General features: G+C 35.7%; 1 protein-coding gene across 2 annotated transcripts in view; it reads right to left on the bottom strand.

Moving 5' to 3' along the window:
• CASD1 (CAS1 domain containing 1) overlaps window positions 1–24,646 on the bottom strand; it is a 53,987-nt gene that overhangs the window by 16,304 nt on the left and 13,037 nt on the right. Inside the window, exons 4-11 of one of the 2 annotated variants that reach the window (XM_068972817.1) lie at window positions 17,426–17,470; window positions 16,169–16,231; window positions 11,348–11,392; window positions 10,785–10,908; window positions 9,400–9,614; window positions 7,193–7,615; window positions 6,068–6,157; window positions 734–853 (exon numbers count right to left, since the gene is read on the bottom strand). In XM_068972817.1, the coding sequence (XP_068828918.1) occupies window positions 734–853; window positions 6,068–6,157; window positions 7,193–7,615; window positions 9,400–9,614; window positions 10,785–10,908; window positions 11,348–11,392; window positions 16,169–16,231; window positions 17,426–17,470 (1,125 nt within the window). Of the gene's footprint in view, window positions 1–733; window positions 854–6,067; window positions 6,158–7,192; window positions 7,616–9,399; window positions 9,615–10,784; window positions 10,909–11,347; window positions 11,393–16,168; window positions 16,232–17,425; window positions 17,471–24,646 lie in introns of those variants that run through there. The other variant, XM_068972818.1, reaches the window with a different exon arrangement.

Genomic DNA, 24,646 nt, shown 5'->3' with positions numbered 1-24,646 from the left:
AGTCATTCCTTCTCCAGGGGATCTTCTGAGCCCAGGGATCGAACCCAAGTATCCCACATTGCAGGAAGATTCTTTACCAGCTGAGCCACAAGGGAGGCCAAGAATACTGGAGTGGGTCGCCTATCCCTTCTCCGGCGGCTGAACCAGGGTCTCCTGCATTGAAGGCGGATTCTTTAGCAACTGAGCTATCAGGGAAGCTTAGGCAAATTATTTAACCTCTCTGAGACTCAGTGTCCTTGTCTGTAAACATAAAGATCATAACTCAGGATTGTAATGAAGGGTAAATAGAACATTTACAAACTGCCTAGCACAATGTAGAAACTTAATAAATCTTAATCTTCTTCTTAGAGAGAGAACACACAGCATATTGTAACAATCCCAGGTAACTGTACATTTCTACAAACTAAACAGGGAGGCCTGGCGTGCTGTGATTCATGGGGTCACAAAGAGTCGGACACGACTGAGCGACTGAACTGAACTGAAAGTGATTCAGCAATGTTTTCCCCTGTGTGCATCTATTATACATTCATCTAAATTCTGTTTTTCCATCCCTCAGTAATAAATTACTTATTTTGAATTATTAACCATAGAACATGGAAATAATACAACTTTAAAGTGCTATTTCACAAATTCAAATTACTTCAAATTATTCATGGCCATATTTATATTTATTCAACAGTCAGGCACAAAAGCACGTTGAAATGAAAGAAAAAGAATAACAACGCATTCCTACCTGACATACTCTATGGATTCCAAAGTCTCCTTTGACCCAAAAGTATGAGAAATGCCCATACCCTGTCTGAAATAGATACGCAGCAACCAGAACCCGAATGTGCATGTACACAGGCAAAAACTGTGGAGAAAAATAAACAGGTCAAATACATGTCGACGTTAACTATACCTAAATAATCACAACCAGTACATTTAACCAAGATAATGGAGCATTGTTACCATTCGGTGTTAGCACAATGAATAGATTTATTCTCAAAAATTAGGCATCATAGCAGAGGTTAAAAAAAAAAAGTAGACTCTGGAATCTGATAGACCTAGATTCAAATTCTGGTTCTAACAGTTATGTGACTTTAGAGTTTTCTAAACTGCAAAATGAAAGTATCTTCTCCTTTCTCAAAGGGTTTTGTGAGAAATGAATGACAATAAATGTGAAGCGCTTTACACACTTCATTCAATTTTAATTAAATATATGATATCCATAATTATTAATCATCATATATGCTGAACATGAGGTCGCTCTGGAATTCACATTTTCTCAATAAGAAGATTAAAAAACCAAACAAAATCCTACATTTTTGGCCCCCTTAAACATATGGAATTTAGACTTGTAAATAAAATTGTCACGATTACTTATTATTTAGCAAAAATTATACATTTAAAAAATATATGCAAACATAATTCAGAAATATTATTTCCCTCCTAATCTTTTATAAAACAACTTTATTTTTCCCTCCTTTGATGTTTCATCTTTACTATGATTTTTCAAAGCATCACATCTTCACTTCTGTCTAAGCTGAATGAAATATACTTCTCATCTATATTTTATGGGAGTCACTGGAAATATTATTTCATTTACAAGTCCAAATTCTCTTAACCTTAAACCACTGTCATTGCACCTCTCCACGACGTATTAGTCCCTTAGTTGTCTATTCACTATTTCGCAATACAGGTAGTGTGCTGCCTTTTAAAATGATCTTTAAAAGACTTGTTCAGTGACATCCAACATTCGTAATAAAAGGCTATTCTTTTATGAATAATTACTAAATCTATGTAAACATTTTTTTTTTTTGCTTCTATTTGATTGACTCATCTGATCATTCTGTAATTATCCAGCATTAACACTGGTTATGGCCACTTTAGCCAAGTGTTTCTTCCCCAAGTGATACTTTGCAGGATAAAATAACTGAGCAGATGCCTTAAACAGATTTAATAAGGCCTTGAACATATGCATCTTTTGTATGTATCCTTGAATGCATCCTTGAACATTTCTTTTATCTTTTCTGAGGGATAACTTTTTTCTGGAAGGAAACCCCCGATTATAATAAAGTATAAGTTCTTCAATATAGCCTCCACTTCAGCCAAACTTAGATTCTCTGTCTCCTAAACTGGCCCTTCTTGTGTTTTTCTGTCGCCTCTCCTTTGTTTACCTGCTCATTCTACCCTGGAATGTTCTCCTAACCACATGTTATTTATACATATCCTATTCTTCTCAAGAGCCCTGGTGACATTTTCCAATCTTTTACTCTCAGATGAAAGTCATTTCTTCTTCCTTTGAGGTCTTTTAGCACAAATATCTACATATCAGATTTTTTATTTATTGCTCTTCATCATTAGTTCTTTCTAAATGTCTTATCATTAGATCGGAAATTTTCAGTGCAAGTATAACATATTAGAATCATGGGGATGAAGGTGGGAACACAGGATTGAAAGAGACTTAAAACTGTTCTAATCCAAACCTGTATCTTTACTTTATTCTTGATTGCACTTTAAAATATTTCCTTCAAGTATTTGAGCACCTTTTAATAGTGGAAAACATACAAATTCTTAAGGCAATCCATTCCATTTTCAGATGGTCATTAATTGCTATAAAGTTCCTCGTCATGAACAACTGAAATCAAACTGTGTAAAAGCTACCAATTTAAGCTCTCTAGGACAGTGCTGGGCAATGAAGTAAAGTGTGAGCCAGGTGGCAAATTTTTCATGTGGCTGCCAGACATTTAAACAGTTATAAACAAATTTTATTTAACTCAATATACCCAAAATATTATATCATCCCAACATATACTAAGACATTTCATATTTTTACATACTAGGTTTGTGAACTTTGTATACATTTATCAAAATGAATCATACTTTATCTTATACATATTTCACATTTCAGAACATCTCAATTCTGACTGCACTTCAAGTGCTCAATGGCCACCTGTGGCCACCAAAATGGACAGCTTAGCTCTAGAGCCACATGCATGCCCTTTATCACTTTTACATCTGATTGCTCTGTAAGCATTTATAAACAGAGGTCAAACTGAGGCTAATCATTCCCAATTACGTAAACCACTCTCCATGAAACATGCTTTTGAGCCCCTTCAAGGATAGGTCTGGGCCTACAATGTTGAGACTTAAGTTATATTTAAACAGGAAACGCAACCATTTAAATGGAATTAAACACTATCACGATTTGCCCAGTCTCTACCAATGCTGCATTATTGCAAATGTACGATACTTTTAACTTTTTAAAGATAAAGCCAACAGAAGAGTTGCAAGAACAGTGCAACACACGCCTGTTTACTATGCTGAACTACTTAAAAAGCGTGTTGCTGCCACATGATACCATCCCTAGAAACTTCAGCAACTATCAGTATCACCGAAGAAAGAACAGTTTCTTACATGACTGTATTACCATTATAACACCCAAGAAATTTAATATGAATATAACAGCATCCATGTACAATCCATATACAAATTTCTTTGATTGTCCCAGCAATATCCTTTATTATTAATTTTTTTTTAAATTTAGGAACCTTCAGAATCATACACTGCATTTAGTTTCTATTCCTCTTTAGCCTCCTTTAGTCTGAATTGTTTACCTTTTTTGCTTTCAGGAGTCAAATACTACAACAAAATGTTAATATTAAAAATGTATTTAGTATCCAACTTCATCAGAATTAGTAATGAGGCTGACTTCTGGTTCTGTTCTTTTTCTAGCCTCACAAATTTTCCCTTAAGACCTTTTTATTCAGGTCCCTTCAGAGAAGTTACTTACAAACTCTCAAAGAAGAAAAAGCCACAATGGAACACAAAGTCATCTACTGTATATACCTAACTTGCTGTACACTGTATATTTCACAGTATTTTATCTATATCTGATATGTTATGTGTTAAAGGAATTTTTACACCAACAGTTGTAATCTGCCAGTCCACCTGGATTATTTCAATAATTCTCTGTAATTTTTTACATAGTTTCTATTTTATTATAAAAACATGGTACAACTAAAACTTGACATGTTTTACTCAAAATATAAAACATTAATAAGGCAATTAAAATAATCATGACAATTAAAAAGTTTTTTATGAGGGTAATTCCACAAATATCCAAGAATCAAGTCCCAAAATATGTTATAACCCATGCTGATAATGCTTTGCCAAATGTAGATACAGGTAATTTTTAACCACAAAATTCTATATAAAAGAACAGGGGTATGTGACTCATCACAAATGATCTTTGTATCTTTCCAGAATATAGATATTTTAAAAGTGCAATTTAGAATGAATTGGGATGTAGTTTAAGACATATTAGAATGTTAACTTAGCAAATGATTATAACAGAATGCCAAACTGCTTTCATCCCTTTATGATCCAAATGCTTTCTGGAATCACTGAACTGAAAAACAATCTGCCATCAATACTTTCTGATTTGGGTTTTTTTCATTTTTTTCTTCTTTCTTTTTTAAACAGTACTATTACTCTTTGATATGTCAGCAATTAACTATGTCTTTAAGTGGCATTTTCTTAAAACCCTTTCCAGATCCTCTCAAATCTTTCCCCACCCCCACCCCAAGTTAATCTAATCTTTCTTCACGTGTCAGAGCTATTTCTACGACTGGATATTCGTGTTTGCTTGCTTTTTAGAGAACTTGCTAAATTCATCACAACTTCTGAACCGGGCTTGTAAACGAGCCCTTCCCATCTTCCCATCTTCTTGCTCTGGATCTCTCTTGCTGCCTGGGCTCTCCCACAGCTGCTTGAACTTTCTAGGGCCCCTCCAGCTGCAGCGCCGCAGGAGCGTCACTGCTGTCACAAACACGCAGATCACAGCTGCACAGCCCCAGTTTAAAAGGTGAGCTTCTCCCTCTGCCTTTAGCATTTAAGCAAGTCATTCATAAAATTACCGGCAATTTTCGAAAATAAAGAGACTTAATGAAGAATAACATGAGTATTTTCTAATTGTTAAGAGATATCTGATGAACCCCAGTATTATTTATCTTAACTGCTGCTATGGAAATTTCAAAACACTCCTTTCTGGCAAATCTCCCCTGTTATCTCAACATAATATAGATTCTATGTTAAATTACTGTTTATAGACATGTGCTTTATATAAGCAAATAAAATAAAAACCAGTTCATGTTCAATAGTTCCCAAATTATGAAAGAATCTGTTAAATTTTTAAAACATATTTTATAGAAATCAAACAAAATTTTATTTCTAGAAAAACAAATTTTATAGAAATCAATTTGTACCGTTACTTAAAAAGTATGATAAGTGGTTATTAGATACCTAGGTTCACTCTTAAAAGCTTGTTTTAACTGTAGCTCTAATATTACAATTCTGAATACATTTTTTCCTACCCCTACCAAATCTGGTGTCCCCAGTTAATGAAAATCCTAAGTCTAAAAGACTTAAAAAAACACCTACTGTTGAGGGAAAAATTATTTTGGCCAGGTACAGAGGGCACCAGGTGAGCTAAGAAAGGGTCCTCCATCTCACGGAAGTGGTTAAGACTTAGGAGGTATGGAACATAATACATGGTCAAAACAGCAGATCATCAATATCTGAGGATTCTGACTACTGAGGCAAAAGAGTTCTACATTTTTAAACTTTAGAAGTATAAAAATGGTTGGTCAAACTTGCTAAGATACAATGAAGTGTAGAATATAAAATATAATCATCTAATCGGATTTCTTTTAATAGTAACTTGCCTATTCTAAATCCTTTGCAACTAAGTATCATCTAGAAAGTCTCCTAATAAATTAGTTTTCTAACAGGATGACATGAAACAATATCCTTGAATGACTGTTCCTACTACATCAAAATTAATGTCAAGTAAATACAAACAAATTACTGCCTTATCTTTTAAAAAATAATTATTTTGCTTTTAAGTGTAATCCTTCTTAGATCAGGTGGTAGGAGAGAAATGGGAAGACAGAAAGATTGGGAGGGAAATAAGATGGGTCTCTAAATGGTAGAGAAAATAAAACACAAAGAGTTGGTGTCCTGAAGGAAACATTAAAGTGACATTATTTCCTATATTTTCTGAACTTAAATTTGAAATACTTACTGTACTTGCTCCAGAGATATGATAAATCAAAATCACAAGTTGCATCCAGCCTTTCCATTCATCTGTTTGTTCTCTATTTAATACTTTAGTCTGTGCAAAATAATCAATATTTGTTTTAAAACTCATCAAGAAGCTATTATTTAGACAGAATATATTAAGTATGTTAAAATTTTTCTTATAGGATATAAATTAATCCTTCTTTCAAAAGAACCTTGGGGGAAAAACAGTTTAAGACTGTCATTTAATTTCTTGATAATTTCTTGATATACTATTTAAGTATAATATGAATTTAAAAATGAATATAAAAGAGATTTTAAATATTTAAGTTGATACATATGGTTTTATATTATTTTTTAAACTGTGACAGATATCTTTATAAATCCAAAAAATGGCATTTTATAATTTTCTTTAAGAAAATCTTAGACTTTCAGTTAGAAAAAAATCTCATAGTTCTCTTACACTGTACTGTGAAGAAAAAAGCTCCATTATCATACTTTATTTTCTCTAGAATAGTCCCACTGGGGATGAAGAACTGATTAATCATCCTCATATGAAAGTTATTTCTTACAAAAGAATTTATTAATTCAAATAAATCATGACTTATAAAGGAGTTACATTTATATTCTGAGCAATTACAGCAAAGCTAAAATAGGCATTCAGAACACTTTTAACAGTGCCCACATTATTATGTAAGTTCTAATTTGTGTGTGCATGCCTGAGTGTATAAATATATAAATAGAAAAAGTGTTTATTAGTGTAATTATATGCTTTTAACTTATAAAAGATAATAGTATCTCATGTTTGTGGACCATCAGAAAGTGAGGAGCATCTCTACTTTTTCCATCTTCAGGCAGGCAAAATAACACCAAGTCACGATATCTTTTTCACAGTCATTATTTTCCAACTTTTCAACAATCTTTATGAAACTGAACTTTCTCCAAACTGTTCCAAAAAAGCAACAGTTAAGAGTCCACTAAGTGATGTACAACTGCAATATTCCTTCATCTTCTTCTATATATGTAAATGTTTGTATATGATGGCATGATAAATAGTATTAATTCTTTAATCCAGACTTTATAATGAGATGAGAAGGATAACATGAACTAAAAAGAAAATGATTCTTACCTCCTTGGTATTTTCATTGTAAAATACTCCCAAAACCAAGATGTAGATAATTGGAATAAAGAAAGTTGAATGTGTATAAAATTTGTTTTCCTTCATAAATAGATTTGCCCGGTCACACATATAGAAATAAGCCATAATCAGGCCAAGTTTGCAGAAAGACTGTAAAAATATTTCTAATGGAGACACAGAGGGATTGATAATATTTTTCTTTTCTTCTCCACTTTCCAAGTCAGTACAAGGCTTATTCTTCCGATGAGCATTACGATGAATTATATAAAAAATTAAATATCCAATAATAGATAAAGTGAAAAAGCAAGCAGCTAGCTTCTGTATGAGAGTAAGAGGAGGCCGAGGTTGACAACAGGAACCATCTACAGGCTTCAAAATCTTATTGCAATACACGTTCATAAGAATCATTGCACTCTGTGAACAAATCAAGTGATTTCGTTATTATCTTGTCAGTAATGTATTTCCCATTAGGTTTTCTCCTGTGAATACAACTGACTTTTTAGCACTGAAACCAAAATGCTTTTGTACTTTTTACCACCATTTCCCAAACAATCATGTAAATAATGATAGTCCTTCAATCTGTAAATAACTAGTTCAGGGTTTTTCAAACTTCTTGGGTTATGATCCATAGTGAAAAGTTCATTTTATAATGTGACTCAGAATATATATACATACATACATGTTTCATATATATATGAAACAATACCCATCCTTACTACTTGGAATGCATCTGAATTTTTTCCATTCTATTCTTTAAAAAAAGATAAAAATACAGATTTCATGACTGTTAATGGGCTGTGACTTTTGGTTACAAAAACACTAACAGATGTCAAGGACCAAAGAACTGTAATTAACAGATGTTCAATATAGAAGATACCAAGATACTTAAGGTACACTTCCAGTCCTTAGATATGAAAAAAGAATGTAGAGTAACTGCCACCAAAAATGATTAACTCTTAGCTAACAATATTTATAATATGCCTTTCATTTGGTTTACAAGTTTATGGACCACTTGGGATTCAATAGTTTTAGTGTTTCTAACTTGAAGTGGAATCTTCAACATAGTTTTATCATAATAAAATATTCTAGGCAAGCTATCAGGAGCCGTTCTAGCTGAAGGTTCAGTCAAATTTAGTTATGAAAACTTCATGGTTCTAAAAACCTTTAGAACTCTAAAGCATTCAAAGTATTCAGCCATTTAGAAAATCTCATTCTCTCAGCTTTAAGACTTTAGAAGATTCTGAGCCTGGAACTCTTGCAGACACTAGTCTACAAATTCCATTCCAAGGTTCATAACCAGTTCTAGGGAGTCCACAAAGCCCTTGAAAAAGTATGGAGAAGTGTTGTGTGCATGTGTACGCAAATATGCATTTTTCTACAGGAGAGGAATGGAACAATTACTTTTTATCAGATACAAGGGTTATGTGATACTCAAAAAGATTCAGGACCACTACTTTACCTGTTGCACTATGTGTGAAAATTTATAATTATCCAGTTCTCTCTTGTATTTAAACTACAATCCCTTTCCACCCATCAGTCTGGAGTTGTTCAGTATCTACTCTGTATCATGACTAATGCTTAGGGTATCAGAATTAGAAGGAAATAATAAATAAAATGTTCTCCATATTAAAATATGCTCTTTGCGGAAGCTTAATTTTATTTTAAGGTTTAAGGCAAAGAGAACATGGAGCAGTAGTTTTCAAACATGAAAGTAACGAGGACTTAAAAGCTTTTTAAGAGTATCTAGCACTGACTAAACGAAGCTGCATTTCCTCCCTTCCATAACCTTCTTCCTTAGAGTATATGAAAACTCTTACATATTCAGCGAGGTGATGGAAAGTCAAATTATTTCTAGATCTATGTCTAGACAGAAAAACTGAAAATAACTGACTGCAATTCAGTTCAGTTGCTCAGTCTTGTCAGACTCTTTGCGACCCTATGAATTGCAGCACGCCAGGCCTCCCTGTCCATCACCAACTCCCAGAGTTCACCCAAACCCACATCCATCGAGTCGGTGATGCCATCCAGCCATCTCATCCTCTGTCGTCCCCTTTTCCTCCTGCCCCCAATCCCTCCCAGCATCACAGTCTTTTCCAATGAGCCAACTCTTCGCATGAGGTGGCCAAAGTCCTGGAATAGTGATATATAGCTATTGGTTAGGTATTACAGTCCCTACTGACAGATACAAGAATTCTTACAGTTTCTCTGCTTGATTCAGGAAGATGTAAGCCATCCAAAGACTCCATGATGGTTTCTTGAGCAATCAATTTGGAAACACTGAACACCTTAACATTTGATTTAGAATTTCTGGTGCTGCTATTCAAAATACTGACTGCAGCTTCATTGTAGGCATCTATCTTCTCATTAGTGATCATTTTCCTATTTTCACTTAATAGATCTTCATAAACAGGATCTGCACATGAAACATATTTTTAAAAATACACTTAGAAGTCCCTACTGGTAAAAATTATAATCATGCAAGTTAGTTAACTGCATTTCATATTTTGTTGTTAAAGTTGAGAATTCCAAGCACCTAATAATTCATTTTTTTTAAACAGCTGACCAAGATTTTGTAATAGATTTCCTAGCTTATAGTCAAATTTTGAATCAATCTATACCTCTCTTCAAATTAAAAGACTGTTATACCTCTTCTCTCTTAAGTACACAACTCTTAGGAAACATTTTTATGTTCTAGCATGTCTTAAGAGTTTGAAGATTTTGGACGCTGGATTATATCAGGTAACGGGAATTCAAAACTGGATTATGGAAGATTGCCTAATTAAGAATAGCAGTCAATCTTTTTTTTTCCTCCTGTTGCTGCTTATTTTTGCAAACTTTATTCCCACAATTAGGAGGTAATATTACTAATGATCAAAGCTTTTTACCACTTAGCATAATCATTTAACTTTTTCTCACTTTAGTAAGAGAAAGGTTAATGAGTCTGTAAATGAAATAGTGATTTTGGAAGAGATTATTACCATCCTTGTTATTTCTCTCAGTTTGACATTAAACTTGGAAATAATTATAAGAGTTTCTAACAAACAACTTAAATTGCTAAAATACTCAAGCGTTTCATATTGTGCAGGGCATTAAATAATGGACATTCAATAAACTGAAGTGAGTTGATCTAATGTCAACTTTTTCTTAAAGAATTTCATTGCCAAGTACAAACTAGATGGTTTGAATTTAAATATATTCTGTCAATTCCAAAGAATGTTTACTTCCAATGAGTCTAATATCATGAACCAGATAATTTTTTCTATATTTCCCAATCACAATAAAAACTTGATAAGAAATAAAATCAAAGGCAAGCATCTAATTTGCCTTTAGGACTTATTCTCTTTGTTATGTTCTATTCTAACTGCTGAGACTCCTTGGAGAATTTATTTATTATTAATTTTTTACTTATTATATTCATTAGTCTGTCTGTTCCTTAAGTTCAAAACAGGAAACCAAATAGCTCAAGTTTACTCTAATTTTGCAAACATTTATTCTCATAAAGTAGTAATTTTGCTTCTTGAAATAGATAATAGAAACCCAAGCCTCAAAACAGATACAAATGACATTTTTTCATTACTTTTACCTTGTAAGACCCAATAAACATCACTAGTCTTTGCCAGTTTTTCTAAAAGTGGTGCTATGGAGGTAATATTCATTTTATATTGGGAAAGCGCTTCATTGCTGCCATTGTGAATCTTGATAGACCACTAAGAGGAAGTAAAAATTAAGCATTAATTCAGTATTTATCACAGGAAAATGAAAGTATATCATTTCCTCTATTGTAAAAAAGGTTCTCATTTTAAGAGAATTTCCATTTTTATTCAATATTAGAATAAAATATGGTCAATTATTTCATGAAATAAGGCAGTTACAAAGAGCTGATAAAAAATTAGACTTTCAATGTATAACATTCAAGAAAAAAGAATATAATTTTAGATATAAAAATAATATTGACATTTACCATCAAATTTCCTAAGTTCATTCAGATCTTTTTTATTAAAATTATCAGTCTAATTACAAGAGAAATAAGAATTAAAATATAAGTATAATCAAGAATTCTATTTAGCATAAGTTAATACTTTCTTAGCATGTTCTTAAGTATATGAAACAAAAATCATTTATGTAAGAATACAGATAATAACTTACTGTGGCAGCTCCTGCTACAATCACATGGGGCTTTGCAACAGAATCCTGAAGAAAGAAAAATCTTTATAATAGTGTTATAGTTAGTTCAGGAGATTAATACAAGTAATATTGCTTAACTTTTTTCCCTTACGTTCTTCTTCCATTTAAATGCATTTTAATTTTCTAGGGTTCCTATTCAGATTCTTGTCACAACAAGATGGACATCCTATGCTTCAAACCTTACATGGCTGCATGACTACACAGGATGGCATGAAGCTTGCATGGCTAATTCTTTGGTGTTCTTTAAGATAAAACTCGACATTCAGAACAGTTAAGATCATGGTATCTGGTCCCATCACTTCATGGCAAATAAACGGGGAAACAATGGAAACAGCAAGAGATTTTATTTTGGGGGGCTCCATAATCAGTGCAGATGGTGACTGCAGCCATGAAATTAAAAGACAAATACTCCTTGAAAGAAAAGTTATGACAAACCTAGACAGCATATTAAAAAGCAGAGACATTACTTTGCCAATTAAGGTCTGTCTAGTCAAAGCTTTGGTTTTTCCAGTAGTCATGTATGCATGTGAGAGTTGGACTTTAAAGAAAGCTGAGCACTGAAGAATTGATGCTTTTGAATTGTGGCATGGAGAAGACTCTTGAGAGTCCCTTGGACTGCAAGGAGATCCAACCAGTCCATCCTAAAGGAATTCAGTCATGAATATTTATTGGAAGGACTTATGCTGAAGCTGCAACTCCAATACTTTGGCCACCTGATGAGAAGAACTGACTCATTGGAAAAGACCTTGATGCTGGGAAAGGTTGAAGGCGGGAAGAGAAGGGGACAACAGATGAGATGGTTGGATGGCATCACTAACTCAATGGACATGAGTCTGAGTAGGCTCCAGGAGTTGGTGATGGACAGGGAGGCCTGGTGTGCTGCAGTCCATGGGATTGGAAAAGAGTCAGACATGACTGAGCGACTGAACTGAACTGAACTGAACTGAACTGAAGAAACCCAAACCAAAAAAAACACTTCTAAAATCTAATATGGCCTAATATTATTCTGAATTCTGAGTAAATCGTGTAAAGCTCTAGCATATTATGTCAGCCAATTAAAAAGTATCTTTGGAAGCCTACAGGGTACACAGATACAGTGTTAAACAAAAGTAGGGCTTTAAGGAGACAAGATCTTTTGGGTCTGGTATGCATTTAACAAAGTTAACTGACTATGACAGACCATAATGTGGGAAAAAAGAAACAAGGAGAAATTTGGTAGAAATCCTCACCTAATGCAAACTGTATTATTTATAATACTACCAATTATATAGAGGCTTCCCAGTTGGTTCAGTGGTAAAGAATCCACCTGCCAAAGGAGATCCCTGGGTTGGGAAGATCTTCTGAAGGAGGAAATGACAACACAGTCCAGCATTCTTGCTAGGGAAATCCCATGGACAGAGAAGCCTGGCGGGCTATGGTCCATACGGTCGCAGAGACACAACTGAGCACACACACACCAATTGCATACTGCTTGGTAATTTACTAAGTATTTCTCTTAAATTAGCTCATTTTAATATAGATTCATGCCACTTGTGAGACAGGCAGGGAGATTACTTATGTATACATATACATATGTATACACTGTTTTTTAAAAAAGGCTATAGACTCAGGTTTATAGGTATTGCTGAGGCCTGGCAGAGACAGAACCAGAACTTAAGTCTCTGACTACTGAGTTCAATGCACTTTTCACAACACAGAAGACCTGATATTACGATCATGTGCACAAGAAATGATTAAAAGAAAGAAATCAGAAAACATCCAAGCCATATACAAAAAGAGAAGTGACAGTCACTGTCTCATTATGACGGTAAAACATGCTAAGCGTAGAGAACTATGAAAGCAGAGAAACATAATCACAAAATTAGTCTATTTCCAGGCTAGCATGCCCCATTTTATATTGCTATTTTACTGAAACTTTTTCCTCATCCGTAGGTGGCTCCCTTTCCCACTCTTCACGGCAGCTATCCCAAATCATACTAAATATTTTTCTTACACAGGTCCCGCCTGCCCTCCTCCTCACTTTTGGCCTAAAGCCTAATCCTCAAAGTTAGAGAAAAATAGAACTCACCTGGTCTGTGTGCTCTTGCCTGCCTTGCTCCATTCTCACAACTTTATCCATATACTCACACAGTCTATCATCTTCTGATAGATGGAGAGTTAGACCAAATATGTCGCTATTCTCCTTAATGGCTAAACGGTTACTCTTGAGTCTGTATCTCCTCCCTTTTTACATCTGGAGCTGTCTGTAAGTTATCTTCTCAAATTCTGGAATTATCCCTTTCATCCTCTTCTCTTCGTCCTTCTCTCAATCCACGAAATGTCAAGTCATCTGTATCCTCAAAAAATGTTCCTTCAATTCTGTCTCACTCTCAAATGCTTCCCATTCACTCTTGACCAACAGATTACTCGGAAGGGCGCTCAGCTTTCACTGTGCTAATTTCTTTCTCATTTATGCCTCAACTTATCATGTTTTGATTTTGAGTTAGTAATCCATTAAAACCTCCCTCAGAGCCCATTAATGAATTCTGAATTGCCAAGTCCTGTAGTTGCAGTCTAGCCTATATAATTCCTAAAGTGACACTACTGTTCACTTTTAAAACTCTTTCCTTCCCTGTGTGTTATATTAGCTATTTTTCTGCTTTTGTTGCTTTACCTCTTTTATCACCTTCTCTCAGAATCTTTTCTGTTTCATTCCCACATTCTCTTCTTTAATCTACACTTGCTGTCTATTGAATTATTTCCATTCAAGTCGCTTCAAATATCACCTCACTTCATACCAAGACTCCCCAAACTGGTCTCAGTAACTCAGACCTAATGCTTACCATTTATCTACAGAAAAAAATCTAAATTGCTGGTTTCCTTAATTACCCATATCTGCCAAATCATCTAGAAGCTCTTTGAGGACAGGAACTCTGTTATGTTAATCAAAGTATCAGCAGTGGTTAGCCTGAGGCCTAAAACATGACATGATTTATAAATATCTGTTGGATAACAGTAGTTATTTAAATTCAACTTTGCTTTTATGCCTCTAGGTATCTGCAAGGTTATTTCAGTTCACATCTTTCTAATCCAATGTTGTTCTTATCTCCTCTGTAAAGCTTTCTTAGATCTTCACCTATACTCTAAACAACTTTCATCCTAAGTGCCTCTGTCCATGGTGCTTTCATAGTTCTGTGTGGCCAAGTCTATTGTTACCCTTTATATTATCATGTCATCATTCATAAGCAAGTCTAGCCTATCTTTTAGATTGCATACTCCTGGAGGGCTGAGACTGGGGCTAATTTCTAGCCACATTCCTAATACCGAGAACAAAGCTAGTTATAGTACAGACATAATAAAAATATGTATTCTCAGGATTCAGCAGCTTACTATGAAAACAGTAAAAAACACATGAATATATGCATAGAAACATACTCCTTAAATAATTAAAACCAGTCAAATAATCAGTCTCAGGTAATTACATGACCATTTATCCAATAAGCTGAATATTTCCTCTCCCCCAAGAATCAAAAGGAGTTTTACAACAGAACCTAAAGCTCCAAAATCAAGTTTTAGCAAATTATAAGAACAAAAGATCTGAATATGCAATATATCTTCAGCTTAGTCGTAACAAAGGTTTTTGTGATCTTGCTTGAATTCTAAATTATATTACACTGATGTTGTTTAACTGTGAATTTATACAACTTTAATGGATATACTTTCAGGTTCAGCATAAATATAAATCACATGTTTAAATCATCTGAAATACGCATAACATTATTCTTATTTCTGGACATTTAAAAACATATTATTAAAACAAAACAAAATTATGTGAGATACAAATTTTCCAGAAAGTTGAATTCTAAAAGTTGTCTGTATGTTTGTTTTTTGAAAACTTAAACATTTTCTCAAAGAAGCAAAGTTAAAAATGTTGACTAGGTTCTCACTGGATCCTACAAAATTCTATTAAGGTGTTACAGTTGCTGTATTAAAATACTTATTGTGAAAAGAAAGAAAAAAAAATACCATTGCAACACAAGTAATTAAGCAAAACAAGGCCAACAAAGTCGAATATTGTTTTATCCATCCCCAATGCAAATACCTCTGGGAAAGGATACAGGTTTAATTAAAGGACTGACAAGGAGATGTATGGAGACGTTGTGGGAATTCTAAAGTGGACTTGTGAGAAGTTAGGGGTTTTCTGAGATTAACAGCACTCTTGTCTTCTATCTAATTTATCTCCAAACATTATGAGCCAAAACACACCAGGCTTGACTTTTAGGTCACAAATATAATAATAAAAGGGAATAAGGATATTAAAAAAAATTTTTCTTTTTCACAAGTATCAGGACATAAAAGTTTGAAGAACAAAGTGGAAAAATGCTCAAGAAAATGTGTATTGTGATAGAAAGATTATCTGAGTTTGAATTAACTGAGCTATGGCAACCTACTCCAGTATTTCTTCCCTGGAAAATTCCAAGGATAGTGGAGCCAAGCAGGCTATAGTCCACAGGGTTGCAAAGAGCTGACCATGACTGAGCATGCAAACACCCACAACAGTAACAGAAAGCTTTAAATCAGTAAAGTGTGGTATAAGCCTAATCACCACAGGGTTAGAATGGTAATGTCCAGAGACGCTGGATCAAAACTTTGTTTTCTCTGTAAAGTGACAATTAATCTAGCATGGTCAAAATCAAGAAGGTTGGTATAAAGTAGAGGAGAGTAGGACAGGGGAGTGTAGGAGAATGAGCTTTCAAAATTTGACTCCTCAAAACCAGCAAGGCCATATTTTCAAATACAGACCTCAGTCCACACTTTGATACACTGTTTCATAGAACCATTAACCTCTGGATGCCACAGAAAATCCTAAGAGAGAAATGTAAGAAAAGAAGTCAAAGAAAATACTACGTCCACCATTCCAAACAAGCTTTAACACATCTCTTACAGAGTAGTTAAAGGGAAAACGCTACCTTTTCTACGATATCGTCATCTCTCATCCCAATTTGGCAAGCCTCACAATAGTTCTCTCTATGTCCACTTTTGCTATTCTCTAGAATATTTCCACACCTTTTCAACAGAGTCATGTTTTAAAATTTAAAATCTGATCTTGCCACATCCCTGCTTAAGTATTTAAGAATTTTCAATCAATTGCCCTGAGGATAAGTCTCAAAGTCGTTAAAATTCTGAGAAGTTGTAGTCTTGGCCTCTGCCTAGATAGCCTGCCTTTTTTCTGCCGCTTTCCCGCTTGTTCTAACCATACTTTTGGTTTTCCTTCGGCTCTTGGAATGCTCTACATGTTCCTTTTTCTCCAGGGCTTTGTTCCTGTTCCTTCCACCTATAATGCTCACAAGCTCTTCCCGTCAGTCTACCTACCTCCTACTTACCCTTGAGGCCTCCGGTAAAGCATCACTTCCTCAAGGAGGAAAACTACTTTTAATTCCCTGTTCTACACATTTATAACATCCTACTTTTTCCTTTTTGCCATCCTTAGCTTCCCTGGTGGCTCAGACAGTAAAGAATCTGTCTGCAGTGCAGGAGACCTGGATTCTATCCCTTGGTTGGGAAGATCCCCTGGAGAAGGGAATGGAAACCCAGGATTTTTTCCTAGAGAATTCCACGGACAGAGGAGCCTCGTGAGCTACACAGTCCATTGGGTCGCAAAGAGTCAGACACAACTGAGCGACTAACACTTTAACACTTAATCCCATGTTTAAATGCTCACAGAAGACTATAATGACTTGCAAGCTCCACTGGATAGATCTAGGACACTGCTGTCTTGATCCCCATCTGTATTCTCAGGACCTAGAAGGCACTGGGAATTCAGAAAATTCATATAATGTTCTCTTATGAAGAGTAATCCCGAATACACACTGGTTTCAAATTAACATACTTTTTCCTGGATAGAAATCTAAGAGACCAAATTTTCTATTACACAAAACAGTGCGTGCATTACATGATCTTACTCTACCTGTCGTCTCTCAATACACTACATGTACATGTACATTAACCAGCGAATAGTTTCAACATCATAACACTGAGCTTACTATTATATGAACTTACCACTTTAACTGATGCAATCTTGTCTTCAAAAGGAATGTTTTCATGCTACCATAATGAGGGAGAGATGACAGAAAAATATTAATGCACAGATTAATTTTATGTAAATAATTCCTCCTTCAGCTGCTTTTGCTGGTTCATTTATACACCATATCCCAATTATCTACCTTCAACCCCAAGGGGAAAAGATCTGTATAGACTACCCCAAAATAAGTGATACTGTTTTTAAAGAGACTTTTTATTTGGGATCTTCAATATCTTAGAGGTAAAGATAAAACTCCCACTATGAATAAGCAGGTAGGCGAACATGCCTACATAAATTATCTTTTTGTCAAGCTTCGCAAGATTCCAATTTAGTCCTAGTATTATCATCTATGGCAGAGACCAGTTGCTGCCCTGTATTTCCCAAATACCTTCCAGTTAGACAGGACCACATGACTAGTTCTGGCCAATGTACTATGACTAGATGTAATGTGGGTCACTTAGAGGCTGAATTTCCCAGGGCAATTCTGCTCATCTGGTTTAACCTGATACAGAGACTGAGGAGGTTGAATGTCCCAAATGGAACAACTAGAAAGCAGTAAAAATTCAAACAGTAAAGACCCCTGAATGACTGCAGGGAACAAAGCCCTTTGTCCCAGGTGGTAGGACAAGAAGTGCTAAGTATTAAGACTGTGATATGGATTTACTGCTGTAGCAACAGCTAGTCCATCCTCACCACTCTACTAATGAAGACCCTGCCTAAACATGAATGGATACATAGGACTCTAGGTTATCAAAGATTTCACTCTGAAGATGGTACATAGTCTAGTTGTAGACAAAAATTAAAATCCAAAGACTATAACTTCTTATAAAAAGTTTCATAAAACTTTTTCATAAAACTGCTTCATAAAAAGAAAAAAAAAATCATTTCATAATTATTCAGGATGGAACAGGGGTAGTTAATAAGAAGCTAACTGTCTTCCTAAAATCAAAGTTGAAACATTTTCATTAACTAGACAGATAGTATTTATATTAAGAAATAGTTTGTTTCTATCAACAGGCTAAATTTTAAAATTCTTGTTAGTCCTATTTAAGCATCTTTTCCTAAAAGGGCTTAAAAAAAAAAATCGAGTTGACTTACAGTGTTGTTAGCTTCAGGTGTATAGCAAAGTGAATCAGCTATACATATACATTTATCCACTCTTTTAAGTTAATATGTTGTATATATAGTAGTATGTATATGCCAATCCCAATATTCCAATTTATCCCTTCTCCCTCTTATTCCCTGGTAACCGTAAGTCTGTTTTCTACATTTGCGACTCTACTTCTGTTTTTTAAATAAGTTCACTTGTATTCTTTTTTCCCAAAAGGACTCTTGAGACCATTAATTCAATAGTACTTGTGGTGATTTAGTTGCTAAGTCATGGACAGCAGCCCACCAGGCTCCTCTGTCCATGGGATTTTTCCAGGCAAGAATACTGCAGTGGGTTGCCATTTCCTTTTCCAGTACTTCAAGGTATGTTATATGAAAAGAGTTTCCTTGGTCAAATAAGTCTGGGACATCCAGTCAGAGAAAATCACACAGGTGTTCTCCTCTTCCTATCCCTTTAAAAAAGTCTCCCTCTGAGATATAGTGTGTCATGAAATATTTCTCCTTTCGGCATGGCACAGTTAATTCAGTCAATTCAATCTCTTCATTATAATTAACATCTGCTATATGTAAAATAACATATCACATATATGTAAGTCACAAGTCATAGTAAAAATAAATAAGCACTCATGAATCCATTGCACAAATCAGTGTTACCAACACATGAAATGAGCTATGTTGGCTTCTAAATTCCTTTCTTCACCCAAAAAGAACAATCATCTTAAATTTTATTTTTCTTTCTATTTTATTATACAGCTTTGTCACACATATATGCATCTTTAAATGATACACTGTTCAATGTTGTTGGCTTTCACTCCATTTTAATTTTGAAGAATTTCAGACTTACAGCAAAATTGACATCCTTTACCAATTGTCAGTATTTTCTACACTAATTTCATGTGTCTCTATGCACCACATATACATAGTTTTTCTGGATGTAAAAGTAAACTGCACACATAGTAACATTTCACCCTTAAATATTTAAACACATATCTTTGAAGAATATGGACATTCTCTTGCATAACTGTAATACTATAGTCCCAAAGAAGTTGACATTGATAAAATATTATCAAATCTAATAATACAGTTCATGTTCAACTTTCCCTAATAAAGTCTTTGCTACAGTTCTTATATTTTAACCTAGAATTCAATAAAAGCCAGGTATTATGTATATGACTGAAGACAAGATGGTGGAGAAAACCGACCTTGAGTCTACCTCCTCTCACAAGGACACCAAAATCACAACTAATCGCTAAACAACCATGGATAGAAAGATTGGAACCTTTCAAAAAAGATATTCTATATCCAAAGACAAAAAGAAGGCCAACAAAATGGTAGGAGAGTCACACTTGTGATATAATCAAATTCCATATCCTGACCCACAAACTGGAGAATAATTTTATCACAGAAGTTCTCGCACAGGAGAGAGTGTTCTGAGCCCCATGCCAAGCTCCCCAGCGCAGGGGTCTGGTATTGAGAGGAGGCGCCTCCAAAGCATTTGGCTTTCCCAGAAAAGGGGCTGATCATAGGAGATCCACAGGACTGGGGGACAGACTCCACACGTGGAGGGTGCACACAAGGTCCTATAAGAACAGGGACCCAGAGCAAAAGCACGGACTTCAGAGGGGACTGGGCTGGACCTACCTGCTGGTCTTGGAGAGTGTATTATGAAGGCATGGGGCAGCTGTGGCTCTCTCTAGTGTCCTGAAAGCTGGCAGTGGTAATATTGGGGAGTGTTTCTCTACTTGAACTCTCGTTAGAGGCAGACATCTTACGTGGGTAATGAGCAGCAAGACCACACCCTGCCCAACAGCCTGTAGGCTCCTAAGTTGGAGCGCCTCAGGCCAAACAATCCACAGGGCAGGAACACAGCCCCACTCATTAGCAGTCCCAGTTCAGTTCAGTTGCTCAGTTGTGTCCGACTCTTTGCAACCCCATGGACTGCAACATGCCAGGCTTCCCTGTCCATCACCAACTCCCAGAGCTTACTCAAACTCATGTCCATTGAGTATCTTTCCCAGTATCAGGCTCTTTTCCAATGAGTCAGTTCTTCACATCAGATGGCCAAAGTATTGGCCACTCATTAACAGACAGGCTGCCTAAAGACTTTCTGAGCCCATGGTCACCTGTAGACGTGGCCCTTGACACAGTCCTGCCCACCAGAGAACCAAGAACCAGCTCCATTCACCAGTGGGCAAGCAACAACCTCTCCTATCAGGAAGCCTTCACAAGCCTCTAGAACAGGTTCACCCACCAGGGGGCAGACACTGGCCTCTCACCAGAAAGCCTGTACAAGACTCTAGACCAGATTCACCCACCAGAGGGCAGACACCAGAAGCAAGAAAACTGCCATACAGCACCCCATGGAACTGAGTCTGCAAACTCAGGCCAGAACCGACCTTGGCACCAGCTGGTCACTGGACCTTGGGTAATGGGAGGGAAATGCACTGCTTGGACACAGAGGGCATCCCCTATTGGAGGAAACTTCTCCAAAACTTCCACATACATAAAAATACAAATGGAAATTTAGACAAAATGTGGTGGCAGAGGAATATGTTCCAGAGGAAGGAGAAAGAAAGACACCCAAAATTACAACTAATGGCATGAAGACAGGCAATCCATCCGAGGAAAGAGTTAAGAGTAATGGATGCACAGAGCAGGAAGGTACAAGAAGTTTATAGAAGAGTCAGAAAATACCAAGAACAACCAAAGAGATGAAGAATACAACTGAACTGAAAATACACAAGAAAGACTCAACAGCAAAATAAATGAGGCAGATGAACGGATAAGTAAGCTTGAAGACAGTGCTGGAAACTACTGCTATGGAAGAGAATAAAGAAAACAGAACGAAAAGAAAAAAGGACAATTTAAGAGACTTCTGGGGCTCTGTCAAATACACCAATAACATAATAGGGGTCCCAGAAGGAGGAGAGAAAGGGCCTAAAAAATATCTGAAGAGACAATAGCTGAAAACGTCCCTAACACGGGAAAAGAAACAGTCAACAAAGTCCAGGGAGCACAACGTCCCACACAGGATTAACCCAAGGAGGTACAGGCCCAGAAACACAGTAATAAAACCAATAAAAATTAAAGACCAAAGCGAAAACATTAAAAGCAATGAAGGAAAAGCAACAAATAACCAACAAGGGAATCCCCATAAGACTATCAGCTGATTTTTCAGGAGAAACTGTACTGGCCAGAATTGAGTGGCATGATATATTTAAAGTGATGAAAGGGATGAAACTACAATGAAAAAATACCCTACCCAGCAAAGGCCTCGTTCAGATTGGTTTGAGAAATCAAAACTTTATAGAGATAAGCAAAAAATAAAAGAATTCAGCACCACCAAATCAAATGCTAAACAAACTGCTCTACATGAAAAAGAGAAGGCAACAATTAGAAACACTAAAATTACAAAATGGGAAAGCTCACTGGATAAATCAAACATATAGTAAAGGAAACTACCCTCATACAAATATACTATATAAACCAGTAACTATGAGAGGTGGAAAGCACAAGTTCAGGATATTTGAAATGCATCTGAAATTAAGAGATCAGCAACTTAAACAATCGTATATATATATATGTGTGTGTGTGCGTGCATGTGTATAGAGATTGCTATATCAAAACCTCATGGTAACCACGAGCCAAAAAACTGTAAAAGATTTACATACAAAAGAGAAAAAAATCCAAGCACAGCACTAAACACAGTCATCAAATCAAAAGAGAACAAAAGAAGGAAGAAGAAAATGACCCTAAAAAACAAAATCCAAAACAGCAGCTTCAGCTGCATGCAACAAATTCTGGTACAGTCTTTTTTCATTTTTATTCTGTTACAAATATTTTCTAATTTTCCTTGTTACAGCTTCTTAGGTACACCCATCATTTAAAAGGGGTCACTTAATTTCCAAATACATGGGCTTTTTAAAAGTACCTTTGGTATTAATTTCTTATTTTGATATTAATCTCTCATTTAAATCCTTTCTTCTCTGCAATCACCCTCTGTGTTTTTTGTTTTCTGACTTTATTGAGGCTTTCAATGGCTAAGCCAAAGATCTCTCTTGGTAAATGTCACAATGCACTTGAAAATATGTGGTTTATTTTCAAATATCTTTTTTGATATTGACTTCTAACATAATTTCACAGTGATAAGAGAACAGTCTCTGTATGATCTCAATACCTTTAGACCATGAAATTTTTGTCATCACAGCCCCTACTGTCAGTATTTGTACTTTTCTTTCTGACTTACTTCACTTAATATAGCAAACTCTAGTTGCACCCAGCTGCTGCAGATGGCATTATTTTGCTCTTTCCCTAGCTAAGTGCTATGCCACTGTACCTCTGTGCCACATCTTTACGCACTGCGTTCGTCTGTCGATGGGCATTTAGGTTGCTTCCATGTTTTGGTTATTGTGAACAGTGCTGCTATGACAGATGATGTATCTCTTTGAATTATATTTTTGTCTGATAGAACATGTCCTCACACCTTGCACAAAAATAAACTCAAAATGGCTTAAAGACTTAAACATAATGATACCATACAACTCCATGATACCATAAAACTCCTAGAAAAGAACATAGGCAAAACATTCTCTGACACAAATCTTATCAATATTTCCTTAGCTCAGTCTCCCAAGGAAATAGAAACAAAAACAAAAATAAATAAATGGGACCTAATCAAACTTGGGGCTTCCCAGGTAGCTCAGCTGGTAAAGAATCCACCTGCAATGCAGGAGACCCTGCTTCAATTCCTGGGTCAGGAACTTCCTCTGGAGAAAGGTTAGGTTACCCACTCCAGTCTTCTTGGGCTTTGCTGGTGACTCAGCTGGGAAAGAATCCATCTGCAATGCAGGAGCCCTGGGTTTGATTCCTGGGTTGGGAAGAGCCCCTGGAGGAGGGCATGGCCACCCATTTCAGTATTCTTGCCTGGAGAATCCCAATGGACAGAGAAACCTGATGAGATATAGTCCATGGGGTTGCAAAGAATTGGACAGGACTGAGCAACTAAGCACAGCACAGCACAATCAAAACTTACAAGCTTTTGCACAGTAAAGGAAACCATAAACAGCATGAAAAGACAATGCTACAGAATGGGAGAAAATGATGCTACAGACAAGGGCTTAATCTCCAAAATACATACATAATAACAACAACAAAACACCAATAATCCAATAAAAAAATGGGCAGAAGACCTTAACAGACATCTCTCCAAAGAAGACAAACAGATGGCCAGTAGGCACATGAAAAGATGCTCAGCGTCATTAATTATTAGAGAAGTGCAAATCAAAACTACAATGAGGTCCCAGTCTACACCAGTCAGATGGCCATCATTAAAAAGTCTACAAATAACAAATGCCGTAGAGGATGTGGAGAAAAGAGAGCCCTCCGACACTGTTTGTGGGAATGCAAGCTGGTACAGCCACTATGCAGAACAGTATGGAGGTTCCTCAGAAAACTAAATTGTCTTTTAATAAAATTTTGTAAGCTTTCTGCATACATACAGATGTAGGCTTATTTACTAGGCTTATTCCTATGTACTCTTTTTTAAAAATTATTATTATTGCAAAGAGTATATTTTAAATAACATTTTTGAACTCTCTATTCCTGACAAGTAGATATGCAATTAATTTTTAACAGCTTTATTGAGTCAGTACAATCAATTTTCATATATTTATCTTATAATTAGCTATATTGTTAAAATTTTTATTATATCTAGTAAATTTTCTATAGGTTCTTTGGGATTTCCTATGTAGATAACTGTATTATAAAATATCAAGTTATTTCTTTCCAATCCTTACATCTTCAAAGTACCACCTTTCTTTGGCTGAGAGAGAAAGAGTGAGTCACTCAGTCATATCTGGCTCTTTGCTATCCCATGGACTGTAGCCCACCAGGCTCCTCTATCTATGGGATTCTTCAGGCAAGAATTCTGGAGTGGGTTGCCATTTCCTCTTCCAGGGGATCTTCCCAACCCAGGGATTGAGCCTGGGTCTCCCTAAGGATCTATAATACAATACTGAATAGAAGCAGCAATAATGAACATCCTGAGTTTAATGGAAATATGTCTACCAACTTACCACTGGAACATTTAT

The sequence above is a fragment of the Capricornis sumatraensis genome, chromosome 5, assembly GCF_032405125.1.
Source record: "Capricornis sumatraensis isolate serow.1 chromosome 5, serow.2, whole genome shotgun sequence".
Taxonomy (NCBI): domain Eukaryota; kingdom Metazoa; phylum Chordata; class Mammalia; order Artiodactyla; family Bovidae; genus Capricornis; species Capricornis sumatraensis.
The sequence above is the reverse complement of the archived record's forward strand: the minus strand, read 5'-3'. Positions and strand labels throughout refer to the sequence as shown.